Source organism: Salmo salar, chromosome ssa04 (assembly GCF_905237065.1).
Source record: "Salmo salar chromosome ssa04, Ssal_v3.1, whole genome shotgun sequence".
NCBI classification, from domain to species: Eukaryota; Metazoa; Chordata; class Actinopteri; order Salmoniformes; family Salmonidae; genus Salmo; species Salmo salar.
The window spans coordinates 9114475-9134408 of NC_059445.1; the positions used below are offsets into that span (position 1 = coordinate 9114475).

Consider the following 19934-nt stretch of genomic DNA (forward strand, 5'->3'; position numbering starts at 1 on the left):
CTCCATGCTCCACACATGCGGAGATCATCTGTTCACCTACTCTGCGTCTCACAAAGACACGACGGTAAGAACCATAAATCTCACATTTGGACTCATCAGACCAAAGGACAGATTTCCACTGGTCTAATGTCCATTGCTCGTGTTTTTTGGCCCAAGCAAGTCTCTTCTTATTGGTGTCCTTTAGTAGTGGTTTCTTTGCAACAATTTGACCATGAATGCCTAATTCACTCCTCGTCTCATCTCAACAGTTGATGTTGACATGTGTCTGTTACTTGAACTCTGTGAAGCATTTATTTGGGATGCAATTTCTGAGGCTGATAGCCCCTTGGGTGCTGCCATAGTTACATTAGAAGTGCCCATCCAAGAAGGCTCAAGGTCATTGTCCACAGATACAATTACATCAAATCAAGTTATATCTACAGTAGCTTTGATTGGACTGATCATGACAACATCATACTTTCAAAATCTTCGCTAACAGTCATCATCATGAATCAAGTCGACAACTACTGACAAATCCTTTTTAATCCTTGTCATATGATGAGAAATAATGAAGAGAAATGATAGAATAAACATATCAGTGCTCATCGGCCATTGGATATAAACATTACACAAGTTGGAAATCACAAATTCAACAATGAGTGGTGAGTCCAAAAATGTATTGTATGCTGCTGCATAAATGATGTAATATGCCAGGGAGATATGTATACTGTAGCTAAGAAAGTAATACTAAGTGTATATTGTGTAGTAAGATGTTAGTAGACCATGTGCCTCACCCTAATAATTTGGTATTTTTCCCCCACTTAATTTAGTCTACTGTTGGTGTCCACATCACCAACAATCTGTCATGGTCCAAACACACCAAGACAGTCGTGAAAAGGGCACGACAAAACCTTTTTGCCCTCAGGAGACTGAAAAAATTTGGCATGGGTCCCCAGATCCTCAAAAAGTTATAAGGCTGCACCATCAAGAGTATCCTGACCGGTTGCATCACCACCTGTTATGGCAACTGCTCGGCATCTGACCGTAAGGCGCTACAGAGGGTTGTGCGTACGGCCCAGTACATCACTGGGGCCAAGCTTCCTGCAATCCAGGACCTATATAATAGGTGGTGTCAGAGGAAAGCCCATCAAATTGTCAGAGACTCCAGTCACCAAAGTCATAGACAGTTTTCTCTCCTACTGCACGGCAAGTGGTACCAGAGTGCCATGTCTAGGACCAAAAGGCCCCCCCCCCCCAATTTGTTTTCTACACTGCTGCTACACGCTGTTTATTATCTATGCATAGTCACTTCATCCCTAAATACTTATTTCCCTCATTAAAATGCAAATCATTTTATAACATTTTTGACATGCGTTTTTCTGGATTTTTTGGTTGTTATTCTGTCTCTTACTGTTCAAATAAACCTACTATTAAAATGATAGACTGATTATTTCTTTGTAAGTGGGCAAATGTACAAAATCAGCAGGGGATCAAATACTTTTTTCCCCCACTGTATATATACACACACAAATGTATGTGGGCACCCCTTCAAATTAGTGGATTTGGCTATTTCAGCCACACTTGTTACTGACAGGTGTATAAAATCCATAGACAAACATTGGCAGTAGAATGACCTTACTGAAGAGCTCAGTGACTTTCAACTTGGCACCGTCATAGGATGCCACCTTTCCAACAAGTCAGTTTGATCACCATTCGCAATGTCAAGCTTTGGCTGGAGTGGTGTAAAGCTCGCCGCCATTGGACTGGAGCAGTGGAAATACGTTCTCTGGAGTGATGAATCACGCTTCACCATCTGGCAGTCGGACGGACGAATCTGGGTTTGGCGGATGCCAGGAGAACGCTACCTCCCCCAATTCATAGTGCCAACTGTAACGTTTGGTGGAGGAGGAATAATGGTCCAGGGCTGTTTTTCATGGTTCGTGCTAAGCCCCTTGGTTCCAGTGAAGGGAACTCTTAACGCTACAGCATACAATGACAATTCTGTGCTTCCAACTTTGTGGCAACAGTTTGGGGACGGCCCTTTCCTGTTCCAGCATGACAATGCCCCCGTGCACAAAGCAAGGTCCATACAGAAATGGTTTGTCGAGATCGGTGTGGATGAACTTGACTGGCCTGCACAGAGTCCTGACCTCAACCCCAATGAACACCTTTGAGATGAATTGGAACGCCGACTGCAAGCCAGGCCTAATCGCCCAACATCCGTGCCCGACCTCACTAATGCTCTTGTAGCTGAATGGAAGCAAGTCCCCGCAGCAATGGTCCAACATCTAGTGGAAAGCCTTCCCAGAAGAGTGGAGGCTGTGTGGCATATGGTTCTATGTCTCTAGGTGTGACTTGGGCTGTTGTCATCTACTATGTCATGTTGTCAGTAAAGCTTTATTGTAAATGTGGATTTTCTTTTCAAGAAATAAGATAAAGACATTCCATACAGGATGGAAATTGGTCTACTACTTTTGTCCCTCCAATATATAAACATACATTGAAGGGGCAATCTGCCGTTGCTACATCCATTTTTGGACTAATAAGTTAATGCTATGTACCCATTGATTCTTGAAGAATATAACTTATAAAGGATGAGTTTAGGTCAACTGTCAAACCCCATCATAATCCAAAATAGAAGCTTGTTTTACTTCAATGATTGTAAATAAAGTAAGTATAAACAAATAGCTTCAAAACATGGCTAAAACTATAATTTTGATGATGGAAGGTCAATTTCAGAGTGGTGACATTTTTACAACCCCATCCCTCAGCTTTTTACAGGAACAGGGCGGGGACTAGGATTTGTTATTGTTTCAATTGGTGATTGCCGCTTTAAATTGGAGAGACTGTAAATGTTATACAAATCGCTGCAAAATACAAATAAAGTGATTATAACTAAACGATCAATCGTGCTGAGAAAACGTACTGTAAATTTAATCTATCCATGTCCGTATTGATTTTCCATGTTTACAATTTCCTTATCACAATTATGGTTTTGTCATCACTTACTGGAACACACCTTCACAAAGGGACTTGTCCTTGATAAATGCTGTATTTGAATTCGAAATCAGATCTGAAGTACGTACACAAAGCCATATAGTACATATAAAATGTATAATATAATGATATTGGTATTATATTGACATTGATGATATTGCTTTTATTTTGTTTTTAATTTAAGTCAAACTAAATCCTTTCATGTCTGACCCACTCATTCGATGAAAAGGAAATGGTTTATGGTCAGGAAATAATAAACGTGACTTCCTTGGCTAAGTTCCATACATGATCACAATAAGGACATTTGTATTATTTTGCAATCTCTTACAGGAACACACCTTCACACAGAGGCTGGCCATGTTCTGCTGACATTGAAAATGCTGTATTTGAATTCCTAGTATGGCATTTTTCATCTGAATTATGAATACAAAATCATAAACCGTCAACGTCCGATGCTGTTTCGTAATTCACAGCCCGTGCGTCAGTGAAATCATGCTGGACAGAACAGTACATAAACAGCGGAGAAATTTCCACTCATCATTCCATCACTGGCCTACCTGAGGAAGAGTACTTGAGGAGAACAACAGTGATTTACCTACAACAGGTACGAGTCCTATAGTGTCTGTTCCCGAGTGTCGACTCATTCAACTTGGCTTATTTTTTCTCCCTTTCTCTGTTTAGGTGTACCGTAATTTCCGGACTATTAAGCGCACCTGAATATAAGCCGCACCCACTGAATTTAAAAATATTTATTCTTTTGAATATAAATAAGCCGCACATGTCTATAAGCCGCAGGTGCCTACCGGTACATTGAAACAAATGAACTTTACACAGGCATTAACGAAACAGGGCTTGTAACAAAAATAAATAGGCTTTAACGAAACACGGCTTGTAACAAAAATAAATAAGCTTTAACGAAACACGGCTTGTAACAAAAACAAAAAAAATAGCAGTAAGCTTTAGTTGTCTTTTTGCACTGAGTCAATTCCTCACGCTGCTGTTTCCAACGTCTTATCATCGACTCATTAAGACCAAGCTCCAGTGCAGCAGCTCTATTTCCTTTTCCAACAGCCAGATCAATCGCCTTCAACTTGAAAGCTGCATCATATGCATTTCTCTGTGTCTTTGCCATGATGAGGGTGACAAAATGACTACCATAATCAGAATGATGGGAAGTTTGAGAGCGCTCGATTTAATCTAAACAGTAAACAAAAAAGTTGTTTGACCTTAACCCGTTCGGCAATTTCATTGGTCTAATGAAAGCTTCATGCCGCCAAAAAACTGAGCACGTCACAGAATGTGTATTTTTTTTTTAGATTTTTTTTTTGAAAGCGGGTAAAATCCATATATTAGCAGGGTCATTGTTTAAGCCAAGAGGTTCAAAGCCTGGGGAAAAAAAGTAGCGGCTTATAGTCTGGAATTTACGGTATGTATTTACTGTGGTGGTGATGAACTTTTAGCTAGATTTTTAAGGTTGTCTTCTGTGGGGAAATACTCTTGTCTAGTGATAGTCTGAAATGATTGTGTATCATTCTCTCTAGTTGATTCTCCAACACGTTCTCTCCCTTTTCATCCAGACAAGCAGCACCACCATCATCATCACCACCATGAAGGTTCTGATCATCTTTGCACTACTTTGTGTCGCCCTCTCTGCTAGGGCAGCAGCAGGTAAGACAGCCAAATACTCAACAAATACTCAACAATGTCACTAATACGGCACAGGGTAATTCATTGTTACTGAATAATGACAATAGTTGTGTTTTTCCCTTTAAGTTCCTGTGGAGAGCGATCCTGTGGAGAGCGATGCTGTGGCGGTAGAAGAGCCAAAAAGTGCCCCAGGTTTGTAGCTGTAGTTATGTTTGTATTGAGACCAGTAATAGAGCACTGAATCAACACCTCTCCCAATTCCCAGTTGAATGAAAGTCAAATTGATTTCCTTGTTCCATGTTTCTACAGAGGAGGCTGTTGAGGTTGAGGCTCCTGCAGCAGAAGAGAAGCTGAGTGACGGCCCAGGTCAGTTCTTCTCTGTGGGCTTTAATCAAGCAGGAGCATCAATGTCTCTTGTGGAGCATCACCTCATTTGAGCGTCACCCTATTTCCTGATCAATTACAATTACCTCACATTGAAATCTGCTGCAAATACTGTTTGTACATATTTGCACGAAGTGAGTGTGAGATTGTGTTGTGTATTATGTGCCTCATTTGTTGATAAATTATATTTGAGGCATTCTGTTTTGTCAGACTTCACATAGGTACGAAAGAAATGATTTTAACTACCTGTCACCTATAAAATATAACTATGAAAACAAACATATTTATATAGTATCTATAACTCCCTGACATAGTGATTTGCTGGTGGCTAAATAGTAATATTGAGGACTGTTTTATTGTTTGTGCTTTTCCAGAGGAGGAAGTACAGACTGGGGCTGTTGAAGAGGTGGCTGCGGCACCTAAAGGTATGTTGACACCTTTTATGGTGAATGATGTAAAATAACAACTATCACCTTTACTGGTTCTACGATTGCGGACTTTTTGTACATCGTGCAATGCATGGTCACGCAACGAAAGACAAGTGTTTTTTGGTTTTCTGTTAGCAGGGAGGGAAAAAACACCAGTATGACTAAATGCACTTTCATGTTTTATATTATGAGATCAAAGTTCATACTCCTGTCAATATCAAGTCCTTGGTATTACGATGTCAAATAATTGTTGTATTTTATCTTCGTCTTCACAGCGGCACGCAGGTTCTGCCCTGACGGATGGTTCAGCTACCAGTCCAAGTGTTACATGTTTGTGAACAATCCTCGGTCCTGGTTCGACGCTGAGGTAATTCATGCACTTCTCAATTTAATATAGGCCTATTTAAAGCGTCTAAAAGCTTGACATAAATTCATAACTATTTTATTCTATTTAACCTTTATTTTATCAGGGAGTCATACTGAGACCGAGGTCCCTTTTATAGATGAGCCCTGAATTACAGAAATTACAGAAAATACACACATCAAAATATAAATACAAAATGCAAGCAAAAAGAAAAACACGGGGCGGGGCGGGGCGGGGCGGCAGGTAGCCTAGTGGTTATAGTGTTGGCCGAGCTGACAATATAAAAATCTGTCGTTCTGCCCTTGAACAAGGCAGTTAACCCACTGTTCCTAGGCCATCATTGTAAATAAGAATTTGTTTTTAACTGACTTGTCTAGTTTAATTTAGGCGGCTATATTTATTTTATAACTTGTACGCCTATAGGCTTATTTAGTACTTGTACAGTTCGATAGGCAAAATGCATGTCCTAAAGCCTATTCGTTTTTAGCATAAGCCAATGTTATTTTTGTAAAAAGTGTTATGAAGTATGTTATAAATATCGATTTGTTTTATCTGATTGTATTTAGGATTTTTACAGTTAGGTAGGCAAAAGGCATATAGCCTAAGGATAATTATCGGCCTATTCGTTTTTAGCCGAAGCCAATTCAGTGTTATAAAGAATATTATAGGCTAAATAATAATTAGTTTTATCTAATTATTGTTGACTTATTGAAAATAAAGTTGTTCGTGAGACAATTCCGACAGACTCATTTATTATTTGTTCCTGCTATTGATGCTGCGAGGGTTTATACCCGATTGCCCGTTGCGCAATTCAAGGACATGCATAAACACTTCCGACAATATTAGATTATACGTTTAACTTGTCAAAGTAACGTTTAGGCACCTGCAACTTTTATGGACAGCAGTCTATGTGTAGGTTTATAATATTGGCTAAGAAAGGAATTTTGCCGTCACTTTAGTCAAGCAGCCTAAACACACGTAGCCCTACCAGGTTTGTTTAAACTTCCTATTCGATTAGTCTATCTTTAGGCTTTCTAAATGGGCCTAAGCTACTTTTTAATGTTGTACCATTTTTTAAATTTTTTTTTATAGTAGGTTATTCCTAGGTTATTCCTAGGCCAACAAGTCACATTCAAATCGAATGGGGATTGGGGAGAGAAGGGGAAATTAAGATTAGCCTAAAAGGCCCATGACCACCCAACATTGGAGAGGAGAGGGGAAAAAACACCTTTAGGCCTATCTGACATTTTGCGCTGCTTTAGTGCTCGCCGCTCTTTATACACTACGTTGTTCTCTTGCATTATGTTAATAGTCTATATACATACAAACGCACAGTCATTTTGAAAAAGCATACTTTGCTATTATAGTAGGCCTACATAATGTAGCTTATCTACATTGCTATGTTTTCATTTATGAAGCCCTTTTACGAAAAGTCCCACTGTACCTAACATCCTTACTAAACCTTACACATACGAGTTACCACACCCGGTCTCGGGATGGCTAACTGGAAATTCCTTTGGTCTCCACTGAGTTAGGTAAATCATCTTCGAAATGTTCTTAAATGTGATGTTCTGGTGTCTCTAGGGCAATTCAGAAAGCTGATTGCGAACCTTATTACTGATTAATGTGTTTGTTTTTTATTTTTATTTAACCTTTATTAAATAAGTAGCCTACGAAAATAACCAACATTAGTGCAAATAAATAAACAGTGCAAATAAGTCTTTCAAGGTTTGACAGAAAATGTTTAGCCTATTCTATTGGTTATGTCTTTCGAATAAGACGTATCTGGATTTGAATAGGTCTAAAGGCTACATTTAAAATTAAATAAAAAAGTGCAATTAGGAACCATGTGCACGTGTCTCACCCCTCGCCTCCCGGCTCTTCTTTCAGGAACACTGCAATGAACTGGGCGCCAGCCTGGCCTCCGCCGGCTCCTCCCCCGAGTATCGTTACCTGCAACAGATAACCAGAACAGCCAACAGAGCCACCGCCTGGATCGGTGGATTCTACCTCCAGGTGAAAGGGTCGCCCTGAAAACCTCCGCCATCTAAGCATAAGCAGGGCCCCAAGTTTTTCGACATAGTGACCTGACCAGAAACAATTCTCGGTCCTAGAGTTTTCCCCTCCAAGAACAGGAAACTCTGTGCCTCAGCATAAGCTTCTGATATTTTAATCATGCAGCTAGGTATGATATCAGATCGGTTAGTGGTAAGGGACAGCAGTGCAGCTTGTGGTGGTTAATTTCTTTACCATCAAATGAGGGAAGACAAACTTATCACTCAAATCAGAGCTATACTTAAACTAAATATTTCTTCATGGATTAATAAGTGATCAGGTCAGTACAACACACACATATGAAGTTAATCAGTTGAGTGCTCTACAATAATTTTTCTTTATATAACTAGGCAAGTCAGCTAAGAACAAATTCTTACTTTCAATGATGGCCTAGGAACAGAGAGTTAACTACCTTGTTCAAGGGCAGACCAACAGATTTGTACCTCGTCAGCTCAGAGATTTGAACTTGCAACCTTTTGGTTACTAGCCCAATGCTCCAACTACTAGGCTACCCTGCCACCCTAGATAATGATGGATGGCCTACGAATCACCCTCAGATGATTCGTTGAGAGCCCCGAGACAAAAGTACAAAGGCCTTTTATAGCCAAGATACACCCATTTCAACCTACATGATACACCCCTTTCAACTTAAATGGTTCACAAGGTTAAGACTAGTATGAAATAAAGTTATAATTCACAGCAGACAGTATCTGCTGTAAAAACAGTTATCTTTGTGTAGAGACCAGGTCTGGCCCTGGGGTCATCTCTCCCAGGTACTATATAGAACAGAAACATTAACTCATGCTATCACCCAAAAGACATCGTAAATCTCCTGTCCGTGTTATCTCCCAGAGGCCCACTTTCATTTCACAATAGAGTTATAAGAACCCTCTAGTCTGTTGCAAAAAAACAGCCATTTGATTCAATAAAAGTATTACAACATAATCTTGCAATTTTGCTCTCACAAGCTGCAGCTAAGTCTTATGACTCTTCCTTTACTCAGGGATATTGGATGTGGATCGACCGCTCAGGAATGTATTACACCAACTGGTACAGCCAGAGCACTGCAACCAGCAACTCCTGCATGTATCTGCAATCTGCTGGTAAGACATGAACCTAAAGATCTTCAGCCTGGTCTCATGGACTAGACGTAACATAGTAAATGTAAATCCAGAACACTCAAATTAGTATGATATTACCTGAAAAGTAATGACAGGTAATCTGGTCCCAGAACTGTATGACGTGTTAAAATATGCCAGATAAAATTACTACGATTTTTGTTTGTCTTTTTGTAGTGGGCCAGGGCTGGAGGAACCTCGGATGTGGCACACAATACCCATTCATCTGCGTGCACAACTATCGCTGTTAGTCAACATTGCGAAGATATTGCTAATTGCTTGACACCTTTTCTAACTGCTTTCAACATGTGCTTTGTTTACTACTGACTGTAAGTGACTTTATGTGTTCGCCAAAGGGTTAAATGTGATGCAATTTCAAATGTAATTGCCCATTTATGTACCTCAACCTGTATTGTTTTCCTGTAATATTTTTTTTTTAAGTACTTTATGACATTGCATAGGCTAGTACTTTCTGGAAGATGGCAGTATTGTCTACGATAATCTCTGGCTCTTAAAAGGGGCAATATAACAACATGGGTATGGTGCTTTTTGTTGACAGCATAAAATCTGATGAGAAAAGGTTTGAGATGACTGAAAGTCTGGAAAATCTTCAAGGTATTTATTTAGTCTTTATTGAGCCTGTCTTTGGCTTGGCTAAGGCTGTTAAATCTAGTAAAGGGTGTGGTTCGAGGTGTGTTTGAATGGGACATTTGGCACAGAATGTTTTAACGGCCCTATTTGGATAAGAGGGTTTCCAATAAGCAATGGTAAAAAATGTTGCTTACAAATCAAATTGTATTTGTCACGTGCGCCGAATACAACAGGTGTAGACCTTACAGTAGACCTTACAGTGAAATGCTTCCTTATAAGCCCTTAACCAACAGTGCAGTTCAAGAAGAGTTAAGAAAATATGTACCAAATAAACAAAAGTAAAAAAAATATAAAAAATAACACAATAACATAACAATAACGAGGCTATATACAGTTACAGTCAGGAAAAATAATTGTTAAAGTATTTACTAAAATAAACTGAAGTAATATTAAAATATATATATATTAAAGGGCAACAATAAAATAACAGTAGCGAGGCTATATACAGGGTGTACCGGTACAGAGTCAATGTGTGGGGGCACAGGTTAGTCAAGGTAATTAAGGTAACACGCGTTTAAGGTAATATGTACATGTAGGTAAAGTGACTATGCGTAGATAATAACAGAGAGTAGCAGCAGCGTAAAAAGGGGTGGGAGTAGCGGGGGATCAATACAAATAGTCAAGGTAGCCTTTTAATTAGCTGTTCAGCAGTCTTATGGCTTGTGGGTAGAAGCTGTTAAGAAGCCTGTTGGACCTAGACTTGGTGCTTCGGTACTGCTTGCCATGCGGTAGCAGAGAGAACAGTCTATGACTAGGGTGTCTGGAGTCTTTGGCAATTTTTAGGGCCTTCCTCTGACACCACCTGGTATAGAGGTCCTGGATGGCAGGAAGCTTAACCCCAGTGATGTACTGGGCTGTAGTGCCTTGCGGTCGGAGGCCGAGCAGTTGCCATACCAGGCAGTGATGCAACCAGTCAGGATGCTCTCGATGGTGCAGCGGATCACGTTGTCTTGGTCATTCTATATCTGTGGTAAAAACAATAAACATATTTGATGTACTGGAAATTAATCGTTTTACTTTGCACAAGATCTTGAGCCTAATACAACCTCCATATAGTTTGTCTGGGGTTAAGATTACTCCAGTGCTCAGTTTATAACTGCTAGCTTGCTAGCCCTGGTCTGCTAACTGCTAGCTTGTTAGCCCCGGCCTACTAACTGCCTGCTAACTGTCTGAATCGCCGTGTCCCCAGCCAGCCCAACTACTCACTGGACCCATATGATCACTTGGCTACGCATGCTTCTCTCTAATATCAATATGCCTCGTCCATTACTGTCCTGGTTAGTGATTACTGTCTTATTTCACTGTAGAGCCTCTAGCCCTGCTCAATATGCTTTAACCAACCATGTTGTTCCACCTCCTACATGTGCGATGACATCACCTGGTTTAAACGTCTGTAGAGACTATATCTCTCTCATCATTACTCAATGCCTAGGTTTACCTCCAATGTACTCACATCCTACCTTACCTTGTCTGTACACTATGCCTTGAATCTATGCTATCGTGCCCAGAAACCTGCTCCTTTTACTCTCTGTTCCGAACGTGCTAGACGGCCAGTTCGTATAGCCTTGAGCCGTACCCTTATCCTACTTCTCCTCTGTTCCTCTGGTGATGTAGAGGTTAATCCAGGTCCTGCAGTACCTAGCTCCACTCCCACTCCCCAGGTGCTCTCATTTGTTGACTTCTGTAACCGTAAAAGCCTTGGTTTCATGCATGTTAACATTAGAAGCCTACTCCCTAAGTTTGTTTTACTCACTGCTTTAGCACACTCTGCCAACCCGGATGTCTTAGCCGTGTCTGAATTCTGGCTTAGGAAAACCACCAAAAACCCTGAAATCTCCATCCCTAACTACAACATTTATAAGATAAGATAGAACTGTCAAAGGGGGCGGTGTTGCAATCTACTGCAGAGATAGCCTGCAGAGTTCTGTCTTACTATCCAGGTCTGTACCCAAACAATTCGAGCTTCTACTTCTAAAAATTCACCTTTCCAGAAACAAGTCTCTCACTGTTGCCGCTTGCTATAGACCATCCTCTGCCACACCACATGTGAATTGATTGCCCCCCATCTATCTTCTGAGCTCGTGCTACTAGGTGACCTAAACTGGGACATGCTTAACACCCCGGCCATCCTACAATGTAAGCTTGATGCCCTCAATCTCACACAAATGATCAATGAACCTACCAGGTACTACCCCAAATCCGTAAACACGGGCACCCTCATAGATGTCATCCTAACTAACTCGCCCTCCAAATACACCTCTGCTGTTTTCAATCAAGATCTCAGTGATCACTGCCTCATTGCCTGCATCCGTAATGGGTCTGCGATCAAACGACCACCCCTCATCACTGTCAAACGCTCCCTAAAACACTTCTGTGAGCAGGCCTTTCTAATCGACATGGTCGGGGATCCTGGAATGACATTGACCTCATCCCGTCAGTAGAGGATGCCTGGTTATTCTTTAAAAGTGCCTTCCTCACCATCTTAAATAAGCATGCCCCATTCAAAAACTTAGAACTAGGAATAGATATAGTCCTTGGTTCACTCCAGACCTGTCTGCCCTTGTCCAGCACAAAAATATCCTGTGGCGTTCTGCATTAGCATCGAATAGCCCCCATGATATTCAACTTTTCAGGGAAGTTAGGAACATATATACACAGGCCGTTAGGAAAGCTAAGGCTAGCTTTTTCAAACAGAAATTTGCATCCTGTAGTACAAACTCAAAAAAGTTCTGAGACACTGTAAAGCCCATGGAGAATAAGAGCACCTCCTCCCAGCTGCCCACTGCTCTGAGGCTAGGAAACACTGTTACCACCGATAAATCCACTATAATTGATAATTTCAATAAGCATTTCTCTACGGCTGGCCATGCTTTCCACCTGGCTACCCCTACCCCGGTCAACTGCCCGGCACCCTCCACAGCAACCCGCCAAAGCCACCACCATTTCCCCTTCACCCAAATCCAGATAGCTGATGTTCTGAAAGAGCTGCAAAATCTGGACCCCTACAAATCAGCAGGGCTAGACAATCTGGACCCTCTCTTTCTAAAATTATCTGCCGAAATTGTTGCAACCCCTATTACTAGCCTGTTCAACCTCTCTTTCGTATCGTCTGAGATTCCCAAAGATTGGAAAGCTGCCGCGGTCATCCCCCTCTTCAAAGAGGGTGACACTCTAGACCCAAACTGCTACAGACCTATATCTATCCTACCCTGTCTTTCTAAGGTCCTCGAAAGCCAAGTTAACAAACAGATTACCGACCATTTCGAATCCCACCGTACCTTCTCCACTATGCAATCTGGATTCAGAGCTGGTCATGGGTGCACCTCAGCCACGCTCAAGGTCCTAAATGATATCATAACCACCATCGATAAGAGATATTACTGTGCAGCCGTATTCATCGTCCTGGCCAAGGCTTTCGACTCTGTCAATCACCACATTCTTATTGGCAGACTCGACAGCCTTGGTTTCTCAAATGATTGCCTCGTCTGGTGTACCAACCACTTCTCTGATAGAGTTCAGTGTGTCAAATCGGAGGGCCTGTTGTCCGGACCTCTGTCAGTCTCTATGGGGGTGCCACAGGGTTCAATTCTCGGGCCGACTCTCTTCTCTGTATACATCAATGATGTCGCTCTTGCTGCTGGTGATTCTCTGATCCACCTCTACGCAGACGACACCATTCTGTATACTTCTGGCCCCTCTTTGGACACTGTGTTAACTAACATCCAGAAGAGCTTTAATGCCATACAACTCTCCTTCCGTGGCCTCCAACTGCTCTTAAATGCAAGTAAAACTAAATGCATGCTATTCAATCGATCACTGCCCGCACCTGCCCGCCCATCCAGCATCACTACTCTGGACGGCTCTGAATACGTGCACAACTACAAATACCTAGGTGTCTGGTTAGACTGTAAACTCTCCTTCCAGACTCACATTAAGCATCTCCCATCCAAAATTAAACCTAGAAGCGGCTTCCTATATCGCAACAAAGCATCCTTCACTCATGCTGCCAAACATACCCTCGTAAAACTGACCATCCTACCGATCCTCGACATCGGCGATGTCATCTATAAAAAAGCCTCCAACACTCTACTCAACAAATTGGATGCAGTCTATCACAGTGCCATTCGTTTTGTCACCAAAGCCCCATACACTACCCACCACGAGACCTGTACGCTCTCATTGGTTGGCCCTCGCTTCATACTCGTCGCCAAACCCACTGGCTACAGGTTATCTACAAGTCTCTGCTAGGTAAAGCCCTGCCTTATCTCAGCTCACTGGTCACCATAGCAGCACCCACTCGTAGCACGCGCTCCAGCAGGTATATCTCACTGGTCACCCCCAAAGCCAATTCCTCTTTTGGTCGCCTTTCCTTCCAGTTCTCTGCTGCCAATGACTGGAACGAACTGCAAAAATCACTGAAGCTGGAGACTCATATCTTCCTCACTAGCTTTAAGCACCAGCTGTCAGGGCAGCTCACAGATCACTGCACCTGTACATAGCCCATCTGTAAACAGCCCATCTATCTACCTCATCCCCATACTGTATTTATTTATTTATCTTGCTCCATTGCACCCCAGTATCTCTACTTGCACATTCATCTTCTGCACATCTACCATTCCAGTGTTTAATTGCTATATTGTAATTACTTTGCCACCATGGCCTATTTATTGCCTTAACTCCCTTATCTTACCTCATTTGCACTCACTGTGTATAGACCTTTTTTTCTTTTTTCGACTGTATTATTGACTGTATGTTTTGTTTATTCCATGTGTAACTCTGTGTTGTTGTATATGTCGAATTGCTATGCTTTATCTTGGCCAGGTCGCAGTTGCAAATGAGAACTTGTACTCAACTAGCCTACCTGGTTAAATAAATGTGAAATAAAAAAATGTATAAAATGATAACATGATAACCAATAACTATAATAAAAAACATTGATTTACTCAATGTTAAACAATGATTCTGCAAACCGTAGGAATAATTCATTCGCTTTTCCTCTCTAGCAAGCTGTAGTCAGAGATGACCCAAAATAATATTTAGTGCTCAAAGATTTGACTCTGGATAATGCACATTCTAGTCTCCACGCGGAAGGTGGCGCTTTTCTAGCTTTCTGTCTAATCTTTCTGAACGCTGATCGGATGCGTGCGCAAGGACACAGTTATTAAAGATGGCGGCGCATTGACAACATTCCAGGTATTCTTACAGATATTACTACTTCGTGAACAAGCTGGGGACAAAAACGTTTATTAGACGTTTTGAATCTTCATAGCTAGCAGTAGTTGTGACAAGGTTTCACAAAAACAAGTGTTTAAAATGTCGGTAACGCGTGTTTTGCATCAACGGATAAGCTCTGTCATGGGCATACTAGCCTCAGCTGCTGTGACCGAGATTTGCAAGTTAGTGGACGATTGCTGTGGAGCGTTACGTGTAGAAGTCTCTCAAAGCAAGGAGCAAATCCTATTGCTAGAGAAGCAACTCAGCCTGGCGGAGTCGAGGTACAGGTCGGTGAGTGGCAAAGGGCTGACGCCTGTCACCGGCGACTTACCAATAATCAACAGTTCTTCGGGCGATTCACCCGCGGCGAATGCCGAAGATGCGGGCAACGCTGACGAAGACGAAAGTAGGCTACCGATTTTTCTAAATGCCTGTTGTCAGCCTTTGAGCTAATGATTTGCCAAGAATTGGTCAAGTTGACCTCTCACTTTCTCTTTTCCAGTTAACAATCTTGAGGTGGACAGTGTCAATGGCAATCAGCACGCTCTGTGGAAAGAGGTATCCACAGTACCAACTGATGAGGCTGGGCCCCCCACACTGACTCCTGGCCCCATAGTCAGTTCCAATGAGAACACTGGGCCCCCCGCAATGACCCCTGACCCCATAGTCAGTTCCAGTGACATACCAAGAAAGGTAAGAAACTGTACACATAGTAAATAAAAGATAGAAATATACTATATATACAAAAGCATGTGGACACCCCTTCAAATTAGTGGATTCGGCTATTTCAGCCACACCGTTGTTGACAGGTGTATAAAATCGAGCACACAACCATGCAATCTCCATAGACACATATTGGCAGTATAATGGCCTTACTGAAGAGCTCATTGACTTTCAACATGGCACCGTCATAGGATGCCACCTTTCCAAGAAGTCAGTTTGTCAAATTTTTGCCCTGCTAGAGCTGCCCCGATCAACTGTCTGTGTTGTTATTGTGAAGTGTAAAAGTCTAGGAGCAACAATGGCTCAGCCGAGAAGTCGTAGGCCACACAAGCTCACAGAAGGGGACCGCCGAGTGCTGAAGCGCGTAGAGCGTAAAAATCGTCTGTCCTCGGTTGCAACACTCACTACCGAGTACTCTGGAAGCAACGTCAGCACAATAAATGTTCATCAGAAGCTTCATAAAATGGGTTTCCATGGCAGAGCAGCTGCACACAAGCCTAAGATCACCATGCACAGTGCCAAGCGCCGGCTGGAGTGGTGTAAAGCTCGCCGCCATTGGACTCGGGAGCAGTGGAAACTCGTTCTCTGGAGTGATGAATCACACTTCACCATCTGGCAGTCCAAAGGAAGAATCTGCCTGCCCCAATGTGTAGTATGAACTGTAATGTTTGGTGGAAGAGGAATAATGGTCTGGGGCTGTTTTTCTAGTGGAAAGCCTGTTATAACAGCAAAGGGGGGACCAACTCCAAATGCCCATGATTTTGGAATTAGATGTTAGACGAGCAGGTGTCCACATACTTTTGATAATGTTGTGTAGAGTAGACAGGACATGGCTTTCTGATATATTAATGTAGGAAACAAAGAATTGTAATTTCTCTACAAAACATTTTGTATCTGCATGTTGCTGAACTATTGGTCCCCAATTTGGGACCGTGTAGAATTTGCGTCTCTGGATTTTCTGACCATTTTCTCTTTATTTTTGACTATTCATTATTGTCTTTGTTTTTCCACAGCAACATATTACCAGTTTCCGAGTTGGCGAATCTCCCAAGATACAACCATGCACCACGTGCTGCTCCCTCTACCACTGCCCCTTCTGCCGACCGTCTTCATTCAAACCCAACGAGTTACACCGGATCATCCCACACATCCAGAGCCACCTGAAAAGTGCCGTTCAGAATGACGGTGAGGGGAACTTTGGAAACCGCAATGTCAGAAAATAACGATTTCCTTGTACTCAGTAATGCTTTGTAGTTGTTCAATTGAGTTGTACGAATGCCAACCACCCAACACGTGCTAATGTCCTTATACACTTTTTAAAGTCACTATCTAACATTCTTTTTTTTTTTATACTGACTGTTTTCTTGTCACCTTTTTCTGTCAGAGTACATCGTCTACAACTGCAAACTGACGTGCAGAGACTACCCTCACTACCACTGCAGCTATTGTGACCATGTACTCTGCAGAAAAGCGTTGTTTATAGAACATTTCAGAGCTTGCAGAAAGCGGAACGGGACTCAAAGACCTGCCCGTGTCCAAGCTCAATCTCCATCTGTTGCTCCGGCCCTCCAGCAATGTCCCTCTCCAGCCCGGAGACCTCTCGCCCCTGCAACATCCACACCTGTCCTGCCTCTCACATCTATACCTGCCGTCCCTTCAAGCTCCAGACCTGCCACCCCTCCGAGATTACCAGTCGCTCTTCAAACTCTAAACACAGACACACCTCCAATAGAAAAACCAGATGCTTCTGCCAGTCACAATCCGGTCACACGCCAGGATTCGGAACCCTGCTTGCCCGACGCGTACAGCTCCCCTACGACGCCGCAGATTGAGACCGAGAGACCGCAAAGACCTTCCCAAAGGGACGCAGTTCCTGTGCAGACTCAGTGTGACCACTGCGGCATCATCCTGAACAAGAAGAACTTCAAGGTTCACATGAAGAGGAAACACCACGAAGAGTACATCGCTGCAGAGAACGAGGAGGCCCTGAGGAGATACCTGGCCGAATCCAAGATGGACGTGCCACCCTGGTGCCGTGCCACCAAGGTCCAGTGCGATCTCTGCGGAATCAGGCTGAACAAGAAGAATTTCAAGAACCACATGAAGAGGAAACACAAGGTGAATGTGACGGCGTCAGCCTTCCAGGAAGCTTTCGACAGGTGCCTGGGCGAACAAGGCCTGTTGGTGGTCGAGAGCTCGTTGCCCGGCTACACTTATACTAGGACGCAGGAAAGAGGAAGGCGGAGGGAAGAGCGTGACGATGACCTCTTTCCGGACATCGACATGGAAGAAGAACAAAGCGACAGGTTCCTGGAAGCCGGCGCACTACTGGCCCAGGAAACGGACCTGGCGACCCAGCAATTGCAAGGCGAGAGAGTGCTATCTGGAATGGTATGCTGCCAATGGTTGGGTTTAAAGCGGGTTTAAAATGGTTGGGCTTATAGAGAATAGTGGAGAGTGGTAGGCCAAATGAAAAGACAATGTCTGATTATCTCACTGATTCAATACAACTCAGAGATCAGTACTCTAGAACCTAGCTATTCACTCACCTCTTCTTTATTCCCAGAATCCCCAGAGGTACCATGGTCTGGGTAAACCTCATCTCTTGGAGGTAAGTAACAGTACCTGTAGATTTATCCCACCTAGAACTGGCAGAAAATCACTTTCTTTCTTTCCTAATATCAGATTTAAATCAAATCAAAGTTGTATTTGTCACGTGCGCCGAATACAACAGGTGTAGACCTTAGAGTGAAAGCTTACTTACAAGCTCTAACCAATAGTGCAAAAAAGGTATTAGGTGAACAATAGGTAGGTAAAGAAATAAAACAACAGTAAAAAGACAGGCTATATACAGTAGCGAGGCTATAAAAGTAGCGAGGCTACATACAGACACTGGTTAGTCAGACTGATTGAGGTAGTATGTACATGTAGGTATGGTTAAAGTGACTATGCATATATGATGAACAGAGAGTAGCAGTAGCGTAAAAGAGGGGTTGGTGGGTGGGACACAATGCAGATAGCCCGGTTAGCCAAACCGCTGACTCTTTGTTTTTGATTCTCCATACATGATGCAACTGAAAATAACGTTTTAGATTACCATTCATATAATAAATATACTTATGTTAGGATGATTCCTCACGAAACTAGAACCAAAAAATACCATGATTTGGGGTATTTTCACAATGTAATCTATAGAAGGGTTCTTAATTCTGATTTAAGATACAAATGTCAACAATCCTTCCTCCAAAGGACACTAATATAGATTTAATTGAGTGAAAATCCCCCAAATTATAATTTTTGGCTCTAGTTTTGTGAGGAATCACCCATAAATGCCTTCTAAAGTTTGACATGTAGCCTACCTAGTGACTTTTCTGGCCTCTTTTATATACAACACCACTGCTTTAGGAACCGAATGTTCAACAACGAACACTTCACCAAAATAGGCAGCTAAAACACTGGAACCATTGAATTGATGCACTTTCTTGCAGCTTCCTCTTGAGTCGCTGGTGTGGATCTTCCGGGACGTGCTGCGTGTGGATGGGAAGAGAGGCTACTGGAACCTGTCTCTGGTCTGCAGAACCTTCAATGCCATCCTGACAAATGAAATCATCAGGAAGTACTCCACAGGGAAGGTTAGTATCGACAACCACATAGGTCTAAAAAAAGCATATGGTAAACAGGCAACAAAAAAAATCATTCATTCAATGTCATGCAGTGTTCTGAGGACAATTTCATGTACCATATGTTTCCCCAAAATCTTTCCAGATAAAGGAACGTGTCTGACAATCTGTTCTGTGTTTCTTTTCCAGAGATCTGATCCTGAACCCCAGTAGTTACTGAAAGGAGAAGCCAGTACATTGTGGTTACAGGTTACTGTGAATTACATAATATGCTTATATGCTAACTGCATACACACCTGTTACCAATGTTATTACTACAAATGTTTATTTTTTATTTACAACGTTCTCATTTATTGTAAAAACAAAAAGAAAAATGTTATTTAGTTGTTTTGCTATCGCTGATGACTATCTGAAATCCCATTGGCTATTTATCCATTCTATATTCAGATTTTGTATATCTTTCTACTCTTACATTGTTCAGAGTTAGAGTGCGTTCTCATTGCAGTGCTTCAGTTTGGAGACTACTAACCCTTAGCCTACTCATCAAATTACTTACTTTTTTGAAGGAATCTATTTATTCCTTTATAATTCAGTTGTATGCTGATTTTGTATTTTTGTACTTGAACTAAATAGTAAAATCATTTTTGGATGACAGTGTGTGTTTGATTTAATTCACAACAGGCTGATTTTTAAAACATTTGCAACATACAATATGATTCAGCAGCAGGTGGCAATGTTGGAACGTAAGTCGTGT

General features: G+C 42.1%; 2 protein-coding genes across 2 annotated transcripts; both read left to right on the forward strand.

The window, feature by feature from the left end:
• The first annotated feature begins 3333 nt into the window (after window positions 1–3333).
• LOC106602161 (ladderlectin) lies at window positions 3334–10627 on the forward strand. Its single transcript, XM_014194633.2, has 9 exons — window positions 3334–3580; window positions 4554–4644; window positions 4750–4815; window positions 4933–4989; window positions 5382–5432; window positions 5711–5802; window positions 7690–7815; window positions 8858–8957; window positions 9150–10627. The coding sequence occupies exons 2-9, from the start codon at window positions 4584–4586 to the stop codon at window positions 9221–9223; spliced, it is 627 nt and encodes a 208-aa protein (XP_014050108.2). The 5' UTR covers window positions 3334–3580; window positions 4554–4583; the 3' UTR covers window positions 9224–10627.
• Window positions 10628–14770: 4143 nt separating this feature from the next.
• LOC106602182 (uncharacterized) lies at window positions 14771–19834 on the forward strand. Its single transcript, XM_014194663.2, has 7 exons — window positions 14771–15243; window positions 15340–15530; window positions 16574–16745; window positions 16945–17951; window positions 18127–18171; window positions 19049–19192; window positions 19370–19834. The coding sequence occupies exons 1-7, from the start codon at window positions 14937–14939 to the stop codon at window positions 19391–19393; spliced, it is 1890 nt and encodes a 629-aa protein (XP_014050138.1). The 5' UTR covers window positions 14771–14936; the 3' UTR covers window positions 19394–19834.
• Window positions 19835–19934: the final 100 nt, after the last annotated feature.

Coding starts and splice junctions, on each gene's coding strand:
- LOC106602161 (XM_014194633.2), top strand. CDS start 4,584: ATGAAGGTTCTGATCATCTTTGCACTACTTTGTGTCGCCCTCTCTGCT. Junction 4,990..5,381: donor GAAGCTGAGTGACGGCCCAG/GTCAGTTCTTCT, acceptor GTGCTTTTCCAG/AGGAGGAAGTACAGACTGGG. Junction 7,816..8,857: donor TCGGTGGATTCTACCTCCAG/GTGAAAGGGTCG, acceptor TCCTTTACTCAG/GGATATTGGATGTGGATCGA.
- LOC106602182 (XM_014194663.2), top strand. CDS start 14,937: ATGTCGGTAACGCGTGTTTTGCATCAACGGATAAGCTCTGTCATGGGC. Junction 15,244..15,339: donor CAACGCTGACGAAGACGAAA/GTAGGCTACCGA, acceptor TCTCTTTTCCAG/TTAACAATCTTGAGGTGGAC. Junction 15,531..16,573: donor CCAGTGACATACCAAGAAAG/GTAAGAAACTGT, acceptor GTTTTTCCACAG/CAACATATTACCAGTTTCCG.